Source organism: Mustela nivalis (genome assembly GCF_964662115.1).
Source record: "Mustela nivalis genome assembly, chromosome: 11".
NCBI classification, from domain to species: Eukaryota; Metazoa; Chordata; class Mammalia; order Carnivora; family Mustelidae; genus Mustela; species Mustela nivalis.
In genome coordinates, this window is record NC_139030.1 from 29371727 (window position 1) to 29386764 (window position 15038).

At 35.8% G+C, this 15038-nt stretch overlaps 1 protein-coding gene across 6 annotated transcripts in view; it reads left to right on the top strand.

Moving 5' to 3' along the window:
- Window positions 1–15038, top strand: part of LOC309843774 (uncharacterized protein) — an 80102-nt gene that overhangs the window by 24295 nt on the left and 40769 nt on the right. For 2 of the 6 annotated variants that reach the window (XM_082689520.1, XM_082689519.1), the window contains one exon: window positions 13384–13457. The exons of the other annotated variants lie outside the window; for them this stretch is intronic. In XM_082689520.1, the coding sequence (XP_082545646.1) occupies window positions 13384–13457 (74 nt within the window). The remainder of the gene's footprint in view (window positions 1–13383; window positions 13458–15038) is intronic. 6 annotated transcript variants of the gene reach the window in all.

Sequence of the window (15038 nt, forward strand, 5' to 3'; positions counted from 1 at the left end):
CTTACTACTTGTTCTAGGACTCCCTCCACTTATTGGATGCTTCCTGGTGTCATACATCATGACAGCTAAATTTTGGATACCATCTAATCTAATCACTTTAAGAATCTAGTGATTCAGACATTTTTACTATTTCAAATAATGGAACTGTCACTGAAATGAAATAACTGCCCAAGAATAAACAGCTAGTAAGCTGTGAGCTCAAAACCAGATTTGCTTAATTGCAAAGGTCCTTCTATCAGCATAGGGAAAATGCTTTAGAGACCTGAAAGTTTCACCTAGTTACCTGACAGTTTTGAGGTCAGTCAGGAAATCAGGCAACCAGAGTGTGCAACAATTTTTTCAAGTACTTTCGTTTTCTTAATTGCTCCCAATCATGATTTTGGTGGTATAGGTATTCTACTATGTATTATGAAAAAAGTTCCCGTGACCCTAAAAGAGTATTCTGATCACTGGCTTATTATATTTTAAAGCATCTTACCTATAATATATGTAAAATATACTACATCTGATCAAACCTTTTTTAGATAATAGTAAATTGGCTAATCTAGCTTTTAACAATTTGAGCATTCATTCAATATTTATGCCACATAGACATTTTTTCTTTTACTGTGTAAATTCTACCTTAGAGCTGTATGAAGTATTGGGAGGAGTCCACGGTAAAGATAAACAAGAAACATTATAGAAATTTTAAAAATATAGCCGATTTTATACTAATTTATATACTTTGATTGAAGAGGATTGCTCCAGGATTCACATTACGATATTAAATATTGGGAAACCTCTGCATGGTGATATTTTGGGATTAGGTGTAAGTGGAAAAGAAGAGGTATCACATGACCTTAAATAATTTTAATCACTGTGTTTTCTCATTCCCGGTATCATGTTTTCATGTTTCATTCATTCTTGCGTCATGCTCTTCATTGCTCTTCATGAGTTTTTCAAGGATTTTTTTTTTTTTTAAAATAGAGGCCTATGTTACCATTTGGCATATGTCTCCCTTGTCAGTGACATCTTGAAAATTAAAAAAAAATAATACCTCCCTCACACGCATCCATGCAGGCTGTAACTGCACCATGCTTCAAAATGTGTCACCTTATTAAATTCTGCAAATTGTTCTGAACATTGTCTCTATAAATGTTTTGGAAGGGCTTTACTGTCAGGTCATCTTTCTAAGGGCTAGAAATATGTCAAACCTGGCAGCCTTACCTTTATTTAAGAGCCAAAATACAAATAAGTAGATTACAAAGCAATCAATCAATACAGCATCGCAGGATGTTGTGGTTGGCATTGACCTCGGAGTCCGGCACTGTCATTTTACAAATGAATAAACTCGTCTGTGAGCTCTGCAGGAGATGGGGTTGTGCCTTGCTTGACTCAGTTGCAGCCAGTGAGGTAACCCTGGGTGTGCTGTCGTGCCTCAGTTTCCTCGTGTGGAAGAGAGGGACTTTCCTTTCATTAGGTCATCCCTCAGGCTTTTCCCCACTTGCAGTTTCTGTGGTGCGTTAACAACTTGTATCATACTGATACAGTTTTAGTCCTTAAAGCATTCCTGACCCTCCACGGAATAACTCTTCCAGTATTTTATGGGGTCTCCTTACACATTCTTTAAAAGTTGGATACACTATCAATTTATAGTTATTGGACAGAAATCATAACTTTTATCCATTGTCAAAAGAATACAAGGAACGAAGATCTTTCCCTTGTTCTCAACATTTCTTGGCTTTTTACCCCTCCTTGGTTTGTTGTTTTAGGGTTGCTTGGGGATAATAGGTTATTGACCTTTGTCTTTCTTTCGACAAGAAGCTTTCACTGAAGTTTTTGTGTGTGGGGGGCATTGTGTAAGAAACAGTGACGCTCACATGCAAGTAATTAAATGGATGGAAGGCAAGAAAAAAAGGGGCACATATTTAAATTGATTAATTTTCTTCCTGGAAACTTGTGGAGCCTCATCTGAAAGCTGTGTGCAAGTGCGCATGGGCTTTCTGAGAATATTTCCTCCCTTCTGTTACTCTGAAGTCTCTGGGTGAGTTTAGTCCCCCTGCAAGGCCTGGGCAGGCAAGTTTGGCAAATAATTCTAATCTGATATGATGCCTGCTTTTCTACTCAACTGTAAAAATCTATTTCATTCAGATATCACCTGCTATTCTTATGGCAAGTCTTTGGAATAGAGATCCTAAATGTGTCAAAAATATGTAATGCATTTGTGATCGAAATAAATAGAGACGAGGGGGACTTCAACTTGCTTTCACATGTGCTGGCCAGCACTTGCAGAATTCAAAGTAGGTTATGTTAGCCTTCCCACTTGCAATGGCTTTATGGATGTGGTGTTTATATACCCTAGATTTTCCAGGGCAACCTGGGTTGTAAATATTCTGTCCCGTTGTTCCCATAAGTACAATCATACTTGTCAAGCTATGTGTCATGAGTTTTGGTTTGGAAAATATGGACACCGTATGTCCATCAGAGCCTGTTTTTCTGGCCTGATGCCTTATGCTGTTCCTCCACCGTGCCTTACCCCTTGCCCACTTCCCATTCTCACCAAAGGCTTGTTTCTGCTTTAGTCCACTTGCTCTCAGACTAGTGTCTAGGGCACCGTGTGAACAGTAAACTAATCTGTGCTAATGGGCAAGCAGGAGAATATCAGGGGCAGGACGATTCACACATCTAGAACATTCTGTCTCCTCTCAGGTAGACTAAGTGGCACTTTGGAAATAGTGCCTTGACACTATTATCAATGGAGAGGATAATAAGACAATTGTAGTTGTCTTCTCTCTAAGACAAAGTCGTTCTGTGGGTGGTTGACCAGGACGGATTTCTCAAAGGAGTCAAGGAGCCCCCACGTTTCACTGTGAAGATGGCTTCTATCCTGTCAGTATCTTTGGTGGGCTCTGCATACGTGTCCAAGATATGATTAAATCTCCGTAATAGTAGGAAGGAATAAAAGGCCAGTATAACTTTACTTCTCTACCCACAATAATTTCTTCTGGTATGTGTACACTGCTCAAATGCTCTTTTTATAAAGTTGGAAAGCAAAATTGTTTTATGACAATACTTGCTGAGGCAGCAAGATAAATCTATGCCTCTCCATCGTTAAATCCCTGCCCCCCCCAACACTGAACTCTGACTTAAAATTATTCTTTAATGAGAAGGCTCAGTTTAACATCTGTAGAAAAATGTTTAGGATTATTTGAAATATTTTGTAGGTTTTGAGTTCATTGCCTGCCATTTTCCTTTCAGCCTAACTTTGTTATTTCTGTTTATTTTATGTGATTTTATTATGTAAACACAAAAGATTTCTACTAACTGTCCAAACAGCTTGCTTTTAAAATCTCCGCTTAACCACTTTTACTTGAATCACTTTTTTTTTTTTTTTTTCTTGTCTTGGTTTAGTACTTAACTGTGATAAATCTCAACTGGATCACCTTTAACTCTTTAAAAAATAACTTCTCATTCCTCTGTGTTAAGCAGTTTACCTTTTAGAAATTCAGTCAACATTCCTATTGGCAATTTGTATTATCTTAAAAAGCCACATTAGTACCTTGACTATTCAGTCCTGGGAGCATTTGCTGAACCAGATGCTTTCAATATCATCTATTATTTTTAATCATACATGGTTAAGTCTCAGGAACATTCTCTTGAGATTGTTGACTGCTTAGGAAACTAGAATAGCAAACAAGCACATGATATCTTTAGAAACAGCCTACAGATTTAACTTCATTATTATCCTAATCAATATCTGAGTAATTAAGCTGACTTATTATCAAATTCAAGCTTTCCTTACAGTCTATTATCAGTTTGTTTTTCCTGATCCCTTATGTCTACATTCAGCTAATTTAATGCTAACATTGTAGAGTCACCTGGTCTCTCTTGTTAACTGTAATCTTCTAATAATTGTATTCAACTGAGAGATCAGTATGTACCAGACATAGTAACCTCTAAAACCTTAACAATAAACCTGAAAGGTTGATACTATTATCCCCATTTTACAGATGGGAACATAAATTTTGAGTGGGTAAATCATACTTTTCCACCTCACAACCAGTGAGAATGAGGCTTAAGTTCAAACAAAGCCTGATTTAAAAACCCCTACTTCTAACCACTGTGCTATAGTACTTCCTATTAATGAAGGATAAAGGTGTCTGCTATGTAAATCAACATAGTCATTGACAATGCACTTCCTTCTTTTATACTGCAATATGCATCAATGAAAGCATTTATTAGTCTTGTCTGGTTTTCTTTTTTTATTTGAAAAATGCTAAAAAATGTATCATCTATTCATAAAATCGTATAAAATGAGCAAAAGATTTCCCCATCCCTCTAAGATCTTACAGTCCTTAGTTTGTGTACTTTCTAAGTTCTCTTAGGCATATCTAGACATGGCACAATAAACCTTTCCTTAATGTTTTTTAAAGTCTTAAGGTTTATTACTAAATTACTCCATCTTATCACTCTTGCTTGCATAGGGAACATAAAACTTTACTTTTCTGGGCAAAGACTGTAAGTATCTTTTTTTTTTCCCTCCCTTAATAAGGATTTTGAGAGTCTAAGCTGTGAATTGGTGAGACAAATGGTTTTAAAATATTGATTTCCTTTTTTTTCTCCTGATGTTTGTCCATTGTTAGACTATAAGAAGAGAGGTTTAGTCAAACGCTTAATATTTCATAGTATCTTTTCTGTAAGTGGATGGTTGGATATTCTCATAAATCCTTTCCTCTTTGGGATCAGAAACTTCTTTGACAGACAGACATTTAACATAGGCTTTTTCAGGCGTCCATCTTCCTCTAAAAAGTGAGGGTATTTTCATATTGAACAGTGACAGAGGCAAGAATGAAACGGCTAGAGGAGTATGCTACTGGACATAGCACAGGTACGGAGTTATTTGTCCCCCAAACCTTCCACTGGACTTAGAGTGTGATCTTTTCTAAGTTCTGAGGTTTTGGTCTTAGTGGTCCCTTCTGTAACATGGACACAATATAACTCATGGCCTGTGCTGTTGTGAAGATTCAATGATGAAATGATGCAACATGCTTGGCCCTGATCTTCAGACTACGGAGTGTATTTATTTATTTATTTCAATTAAAAAATATTTCCTTGGGAGCAAAATACACATCACATAAAATTTACCACCTTAACCATTCTTAAGTATACAGTTCAGTACATTCATGTTGTTGTGCAACCTATCTATGGGGCTCTTTTCTTCCTGCAAAACTGAAACTGTACCCGTTACACTCTAACTTCCTATTCTCCGCTACCCCCAGCCCTGGGAACCCCCATTCTACTTTCTGTCTCTATGAATTTGACTACTCAAAGCACGGTCACATAAGGGGAATCTTAGAGCATTTGCTTTTTGGTAACTGGTCTATTTCACATAGTATAATGTTCTTGAGATTCATTCATGTTGTAGCAAGTGTCAGAATTTCATTCCTTTTAAAGACCAAATAATATTCCATTGTATGAATATGCCACATTTTTGTTTCTCATTCTTTCATTAATTGATCCTTGGGTTGCTCCCCCCATTTGACTATTACAAATCATGCTGCAAAAAAAAAAAAAAAAAAAAAAAACCAAAAAACCAAAAAAACCCACAAAAACAAAAACAAATCATGCTGCTATTTCATGGGTGTCCAAATATCTCTTTGAGTCCCTATTTCCAGTTCTTTTGGGTATATCCCCAGAAGTAGAATTGCCAGATTTTGAGGAACTGACATACTGTTTTCTGTAGTGACCACATTACTTAAGATTCCCACCAATAAGTCATGAGCCTCCAATTTCTCCACATCCTTGCCAACACTTGTTGTTTTCTGTTCTTTGATCATATCTCTCCTAATGAGTGTGAAGTAACATCTCACCAACTTTTAAACCTTCAGACAAATTCTCATGTTTTACCTGCTAACCATTAGAAGTAAAGTATCTAGTATGAAACAAGTTAGGAATTACATGCAGACAAAATTAAGGAGTACTGACCACAGAATAAGATGTTTACATTCTTATTAGTTGGTCTGTCATAAATTATCTGGATGTGAATCTGTAATTGTTCTTACAATGGATTTTCTGTTCGTTGAGTTCTTGTTTAGGGAAAAAGCATAGTGAAATGAAATTAGACCTGATTTCTCTCTCTTTTTTTAAAAAAATATTTATTTATTTATTCATGAGAGACATAGAGAGAGGCAGAGGCAGAGGGAGAAGCAGACTCCCCGTGGAGCAGGGAGCCCAATGTGGGCCAGGATCCCAGGACACTGGGATCATGACCTGAACTGAGGGCAGACGCTTAACAGACTGAGCTACATGGGTACCCTGACCTGACTTCTTACAAAGAGTATAGAGAAAGCACCTTCCTTTCCTTGGATAGGACTATTTTGACTTGTCATGTATTGCTTATTGAAAAGGGCTTTTTATTCTTACTCAGAGACTTAAGAGTTTTCAGACATCGCTATTTTGTTTAGACCAAGGAGGCAAAAGCATGTGAAAGATTTACAGGTTTACTGCTGGTTTTACATTTTGGAGATAAGGTATATATAGACCCTACCTTATGGAAGGAGTCTATTTTCTGCTACTGAATCAGGCCTGGGGCTTGTTGGTCGCTGCAGTGAGAGCACTAGTGAGTAAATGTGCTTGCATTTCAGTGTGCTATAATGTGATTTTTAAACTTGTTCAATCAATTCACTGTTGTCATCACATCTCTTCCTATTTTCAAGTGCAAACTTGACACCATTGTTCTTATTAACAATTAAAAAAAAGTTTTGCCCCTCAAGTCTCTATTATAAGAGACATATCCTTGAAGTTATGGTTACATTAAAATTCTTACTACAAATGAAGCCAGCTAAAAATGTTTACCAACTTGAATTGAGCTCATCATGTTTTGTTTGCTGAATAGTGTTTTGTGATTTTACCAACATAAGAATGAGTCTCCAAACTATTTTTAAAAAGTGGAGCTTTTACTCTAAAGAAGTGCTTGCCTCATTTTCTTCATGCTACTCCAAACAAGATGTTGTTTATTACTTTGAAACACTATATGTAAACCCCAGGAATATGTTAAATATGATTGAAGTCTTGGCTGTCTTTAACAAATTGAAGTTTCCAGAAATTTAGCTGTGTTTAAAAACCAAAGCCATGTTTTCAGGAAAGATTTCTATTTCCAAATATGTGGTTGCCCAAACCTTTTATATTTTCATGTCAAATTCAGCTGCCAAATAACACACACTGTACCTTAGCTATAATAGAAAAACACACATAGACTTCAGATTAAAAAAAAAAAAAACACTGCAAGAACTATGATCATATTTCTTGAACTTATGCTATTCCTATGCATATAAGTGTGTTTTAAAGTATGCTCTGTGAGGCGCCGGTCACTTACACTGGTACAAAATTGACATGCACAGCACAAGATTGGCACCGTGTAACAGCTGATCTGGGAAAATACAGGAATTCCTAGCCAGACCAAAATATGAGGTCAAGGAAGTCGCTTTGATAATAATAGTGGTTATCTGTTTAATGTGTGATCTGGCAGTGATATGATGTTGACCATAGGCAATTATGCACATTTCTAAACTGGTTGTGTGCAAGCCCAGAGTAAGAGAAACCCCCCAGTTTGTGATAAAAGGGTATTTATTGCCCTTTTATTTCCTTCATATGCTTTACTTAATCATTTATAAAAGAGAAATTAATAGTGAGTACCAATTTCATTCTGAGTTTTATTCTGTAGTCATTCCTACACATTTGGGATATGTATTAATATGTGCTCTTAATAGTTTTGGCACAAGTTCAGTGTCAACGAATGAGTGATGTACACATTTTATAGTCTTCTTAAGGGATAGCAATGTGGCTCAGTGACAGTGTGTCTTGATTTCTTTGGGGGCAGGGTACTTAGATATGAGTCATATGGGATAGAGACCTATTAGCTACTTTTTCCCAGCTAGTGCAATATGGCACAATTTTTGATTCATTAGAGTGCATTTTTTTTTTTTTAAGAATGGTACCATCAGGATTGTGTATAGATTAATGTCTAAGAAACTGGTTGATTATATGAGACTATTTTCCTCTATCATTTCAATGTAACTGAAAATTTATATTTTCATATCAATGACAATGTGATGACACAGCAAAGGAGTTATATTGGCTTGTGGCTCACATCAAATGTAATCTTCTTTTCTTTGTGAAAAAATACATTTATTTTGAGCAAGGAAAAAGAAATTGGAGTGTTTCAAGTATCAGGAAGCCTATGTTGGAGAGGATAGTGATTGGCTGTTGTTTACCTACTCCGTGGGTAGAACAAGGAGAAATGGGATTGAATTTTAGTAAAGCAGGTTTAAATTAGCCATGCAGAAGCACTTACAGAAGACACCGCAATGGGTTGCAATTGTTGCCTCCTTTATTCCCAGGGACTCCGTCTGCTGTACTCACCAGGGCTCAGCATGGTGTCTGGCACAGAGAAGGTGCTCAGCTGATATTAAATGAATAAAGAGAAAGAACAGATTAAGGAGATACTTATAAAAGACATAGCATTTGTTCTCAATGTAAGGTATTAATGTTAAGGTTTAATGGTGCCATTGTTTTAGGAACATCTACAAGGAAATCAGAATTGTAAATATTGAAAAATCTCTCTGGAATTTTAAATTTAACAATATGCATATTTACCTACATAGTTAACAATTTTCCCCCGACGTTTTTCCTTTAAAAATCAGCACAGTATAAAGGATGTGGAGCTACTGTGTAGGGAGCAATGGGCTGGGAGACTTCTAGCCCCAGCACAGTTCGGTCCAGGTAGGGAGCCTGGGCTATTAGCTACAGTGTTGCCTTCAAGAAGCCTCTGAATACTGAACAGGAAATATTAAGAGATACATGTTGTGTCTATTTATCTCTGAAGGTTTTTCCACTGAGTAATTTTTGGGGCTTTTTTTGTGGGTGAGAGGGAGTGTGGTAAATTATGCATTATTCCTTCTAATGTCAAGCTGAAACTCAAAAGAAGATTTTATTTGAAAGATATAAATACAAAGAGCTTCAGACAAGGACCCACGTGTAGCCACTAGATATTGTGGAGTTCTGTGTGCTCAGAGAGGGTATCCCATCCTCATGAGGATTGCTTGTCAGAAGACGAGTCAGTGTCAAACTATAACCAGCAAAGACCAGTTAGGACTGCACAGTGACCAGTCTTTGGGCCGAGTGTTTTGTGGTCCAGTCCCTAAGGGCTGTGCAGGGTCTCTGGCGGGGAGGATAATCTGGGGCTGTTGTAGGTGGGCCTATCGAATTCAATAGGAACTGAAGGCACTCCAGAGTTTCTAAGTTTCACAGGCCTTGGAAAATATTTATGGCCTGATCACACTGACACAGGTTGCAAATTAGAAGAAATACAAAATTCAACTTAATAACTAAACAAAATGCAATATTAAGGCAGCTTCATTCATTGTCAAAAAAGTAGCATAAAAATGTCAAGACATTTGAAAAGAGTTTGTAAGTTAAACCTTTTTACTCTGAAAGCATCCATACTTGATGATCACTTGGAAATCGTAGTTATAAATCAGGCATATTACTTGAAGCCTAATATTTCAAAAACAAAATTATAAAAACCCTTTCCAAATTTTTACAACAAAATGATTGTACTTATTTGGGATATGGGCTCATTTTAATCTGTGTGATATCATTGTACTTCAGAAGTAATGGTGCATAGGGTCTGTGGAGCATTTAAAAGGGTCTTAAGTCTGGGAGACTAGGTGGGAAAAAGTAAGAGGTTAGCTATATTTTATTATTTAGTATTTATTTATTTGAGGTTAAGTATATCTTAAAAGGTACTAAAAGAACCATACGTAGATGTCTAGCAATATTTCCTTATAAAATATGAAATGAACCCTTCATGTTTTTTAATGATGTGTAATCGACATGCAATATTACATTAATATCATGTATACAACACAATGATTCAACATTTCTGTATACTGTGAAATGATCACCACAGTAAGTGTAGTCACCATCTGTCACCGTACAAGTTAATACAATATTACTAACTGTATTCCCCATGCTGAACATTACATCCCCATAACTTATTTATTTTATAACTAGAAGGTTGTACCTTTTGATCCCCATTACTCATTCCCCCCATCCACCTGCTCTCAGGCAAGTGCCATTCTGTAATCTGTACTTATGAGTTTGGACTTTATTTTGTGTTGTTGGTTTGTTTTGTTTTTTAGATTCCACATATAAGTATTTGTCTTTCTCTGTCAGACTTATTTCACATAATATAATACCTTCAAGGTCTACCATGTGGCTACAAAGAGCAAGATTTCATTCTTCTTTATAGCTGAGTAGTATTCCATTGTATATTTTTAGTATATCTTCTCATCCGTCAATGGACTTAGTGATTTCCATATCTTGGCTATTATAAATAATGCTGTAGTGAATATATCTTTTCAAAACAGTGTTTTTTTTTTTTTTTCTTCAGGTAAATACCCAGTAGTGTAATTGGTGAATCATATGATAGCTCTATTTTTAATTTTTAGAGGAACCTCTATATTGTTTTCCATGGTGGCCACACCAATTTACATTCCCACCAACAGTGCACATGGGTTCCCTTTTTTCTGCATTCTGCATTCTCACCAATACTTGCTGTTTCCTGTCTTTTTGATGGTAGCCATTCTGATCAGTATAAATTGATAACTCATTGTGGTTTTTTGATTTGCATTTCCCTGATGATTAGCGATGTAGAACATCTAATCATGTGCTTATTAGTCATCTCTATGTCTTCTTTGGAAAAAATATTTATTCAGATCTTCTGCCTATTTGTATAACTAGATTATTTATTTTTTATTGTTGAGTTGTATGAGTACTTTATGTATTCTGAATATCGATCCTTATCAGATATATGATTGGCAAATATCTTTTCCCATTCAGTAGGTTGCCTTTCATTCATTGATGGTTTCCTTAGCTCTACAGAAATGTTTTCTTTTTCTTTTCTTTTCTTTTCTTTTCTTTCTTTCTTTCTTTCTTTCTTTCAAAGAGAACAAATCTACACCTTTATTTATTTACTTTTCTGTAAGTTTAAATCCTTGAGAGATATAGCATCCCATGGATTGTGTGGCCAATGGCTTTAGTGGGAGATTTGTTTTGGAATTTGGCACAAACTATGCCACTGTTTCCATGACCATGAGTTACTCTTCTCTAGATTACTCCAGTTTTGTTTGGTTTGCTACCAGGAGTCACTGTGTTTTTCTTTGCTCTGTACGCATAGACACATTTCTTACCTGGATGGAATTCAGTTTCATTTCAGCATAAACACCTTCAAATTTAAGAAGAGTTCTGTGCTCCCTCTGGTTCTAGAGACCCCACTTATAGCCAGCAAACATGACCTTGGACCACAACCTTCCAGACCTATTTATCGTTTTAGGTGTCCTCTTCCCTCCACAGGCTCCAAGATGGTAGAGAAAGTTATGCAGATGCTTTTTAGTTTGATGTAGTCCCATTTATTTATTTCTGCTTTTGTTTCCCTTGTCTCTGGAGTCAGAGTCAAAAAACCATCACCAAGACCAATATCAGGGAGCTTACTGTTTATGTTTTTTCCAGGTCTGACAGGTCTATGTTTTCAGGTCTAGCATTAAAGTCATCCATTTTGTGTTGATTTTAATATATGGCATAAGATAAGTGGTTGGTCCAGTTTCATTCTTGTGCGGTAACTATTTTTTTTTTTTTTTAGCATCATTTATTGAAGAGATGATTCTTTATCCATTGTGTATTCTTGATGCCTTCACCATAAATTTTTTTGATGGTATGAGTTTATTTCTGGATTCTCTATTATATGCCAGTTTATTTCTGGATTCTCTATGTGTCTGTTTTTATGCCAATCCATATTGTTTTGATTATTGTAGCTTTATAGTGCAATTTGAAATCAATGATCCTGATACTTCTGGCTTTGTCTTTTTTTCAAGACTGTGTTGCTTCTTTGGAGTCTTTTGAGGTTCCACACAAATTTTAGAATTATTTATTTTAGTTCTGTGAAAAAAGCCTTTGGACTTTTGATAGAGATTGCACTGGATCTATAGATTGTTTTGAGTAGTATGGATATTTTCACAATATTAATTTGTCCAAACCATGAACATGGAATATCCTTCCACTTGTGTCATCTTTAATTTCTTTCAGTTTGTATATTATAGTTTTCAGTGTACAGATCTTTCAATTCTTGGGTTAAATTTATTTCTAGATCTTTTGTTCTTTTTGATATGATTGTAGATGGAATTTTTTTGTTTCTTTTATAGTTCATTATTAGTGTATAGAAGTCCAACAGATTTTTGTATATTAATTTTTTATCCTGCAGTTTAATAAATTCATTTATTAGCTCTAATCATTTTTGTGGAGTCCTTAGGGTTATTTAAATATAATACTGTGTCATCCACAAATAGCAACAAATACTTCTTCTTTCCAGTTTGGATGCCTTTTATTTCTTTTTCTTGCCTAATTATTGTGGCAGGACTTTCAATACTTATGTTGAATAAAAGTGAGGAAGGGGCACCTGATTGGCTCATTTGGAAGAGCATGCAGCTCTTGATTTCTGGTTCAAGCCCCATTTTCAGTGTAGAGATTACTTAAAATAAAATCTTTTTTTTTTTTTTTTTTTTTTTTTTTTAAATGGAGATAGTGAGCATCCCTGTTTTGTTCCTGATCTTAAAGGAAAAGATTTCAGGTTTTATATCAGTGAGTATAATATTAACTGTGTTTTTCATATATGGCTTTTATTATGTTGATGCACATGACACACACACACACACACACACATTGTTGAGAGTTGTTTTTCTTTCCTTAAGCATAAATGGATGTTGAGTTTTGTCAAATGTTTTTTCTGTATCTATTAAGATGATCATATAATTTTTATCTTTCATTTTTTTAATGTGATGTGCCAGGTTAATTGATTTGCAGATGTTGAGCCATCCTTGTATCACTGGAATAAATCACACTAGATCAGGGTATATGAACTTTTTAGTGTATTGTTGAATTTAGTTTGCTAACATTTTGTTGAGGATTTAAAAAAAATATTTTATTTATTTATTTATTTGAGAGAGAGAAAGAGAGCGTTAGTGAGTAAGAGAGAGCTCAAGCTAGGGGGAGAGGCAGAGGGAGAGGGAGAAGTAGACTCCTTGCTGAAGTAGGAAGCCAGATGCAGGGTTCAAACCCAGGACCCTGGGATTATGACCTGAGCCAAAGGAGATGCTTAACTGACTGAGCCACCCAGGTGCCCCAGAGATTTTTGTATCTATGTTTAATATCCCAATACAAGGATATTGACCTATAATCAATCCTCCTCTCTTTTTCTTCCTTCCTTCCTTCCTTCTTTCTTTCCTCCTATTTATTTATTTATTTATTTATTTATTTTTTGGTGATGTCTTTGTTTTGTTTTGGTATCAGCATAATTCTTGCTTCAAAGGAAGTGTCTGGATGTCATTCCCTCCTCTTCAGTTTTTTGGAGAAGTTTGAAAAGGGTAAGTATTAAATCTTCTTGAATGTTTGGTAGAATTCACCAGTGAAGCCATCTGGTCCTGGACTTCTGTTTGTTAGGAGGTTTTTTTTTTTTTTTTTTAAAGATTTTATTCACTTATTTGACAGACAGAGATCACAAGTAGGCAGAGAGAGAGAGGAGAAAGCAGGCTCCCCGAGGAGCCGAGAGCCCGATGCGGGGCTCGATCCCAGGAACCTGGAACCATGACCTGAGCCGAAGGCAGAGGCGCCCCTGTTAGGAGGTTTTTAATGAGTACTCAGTCTCCTTACTGGTCTTTGTTCTGTTCAGAATCTCTATTTCTTCATGAGTCAGTCTTGGAAGATTGTATATTTTTAGGTATTTATCCATGTGTTCTAGGTTGTCCCATTTGTGGGCATTTAATTGTTCATAGTAGACTCTTATAATGCTTTGTATGTCTGTGGTATCATTTGTTCTTTCTCTTCTTTCATTTTTTATTTTATTTATTTGAGCTCTCTCTTTTTCTTGGTGAGTCTAGCTAAAGGTTTGTCGACCTGATCTGTCTTTTCAAAAAACTCCCAGTTTCTTTGATCTTTTCTATTTGTCTTTTTAGTCTCTATTTCATTTATTTTGAATCTTACTTTTATTATTTCTTTCCTTCTACAAACTTTGAATTTTGTTTATTCCTCTTTTTCTAGCTCCTTTAGTTGAAAGTTACATTGTTTATTTGAGATTTTTCTTGTTTCTTGACTTAGGCCTGTATTGCTACGAACTTCCCTCTTTTATTCACTTTTGCTGCATCCCATAGGTTTTGGTTTGGCATATTTCTGCTTTCATTTATCTTTAGATATTTTTTGATTTCTCCTTTGATTTCTTTGATGACCTGTTGGTTGTTCAGTAGCATGTTGTTTAATTTTCACATTTTTGTTGTTTTTCAAGTTTTTTTAGTTTCCTACCATTGTGGTTGAAAAGGATGCCTAATATGACTTCAGTCTTCTTGAGACTTGTCTTGTAGACTAATGTGACCTCTCCTGGAGAATGTCCCATCTGCTATTTAGAAAAATTTGTATTCTTCTGTTTTTGGAAGGAATGTTCCATATATGTCTTTTAATAAAGTCTGTCTAGTCTAGGTGTCATTTAAGGCTGATATTTTCTAAGATTATTTATTTATTTGAGAAAGAGCAGAGTGAGAGAGAACATGAACAGGGTGAGGGGCAGAGGGAGAAGCAGACTCCCTGCTGAGCAGGGAGCCTGATGCGGGGCTCAATCCTGGGACTCTGGGATCACAACCTGAGCAGAAGGCAGACACTTAACCAATGGAGTCACCCAGGTGCCCCAAGGCTGATGTTTTTTTATTGATTTTCTGTCTGGATGACCTATCTATTGATGTAGGTGGGGTGTTAAAATTTCCCACTCTTATTGTGTTGCTGTCAATTTCTTCCTTTAGGTCTGTTAATCTTTGCTTCATATATTTTAGTACTCCTATGTTGGGTTCATAGGTATTTATAAATGTTATATGTTCTTGCTGGATTGACCCCTTTATCATTATGCAATGTCGTTATCTTTTATTACATTTTTTGTTTTAAAGCCGATTTCATCTGAGGCA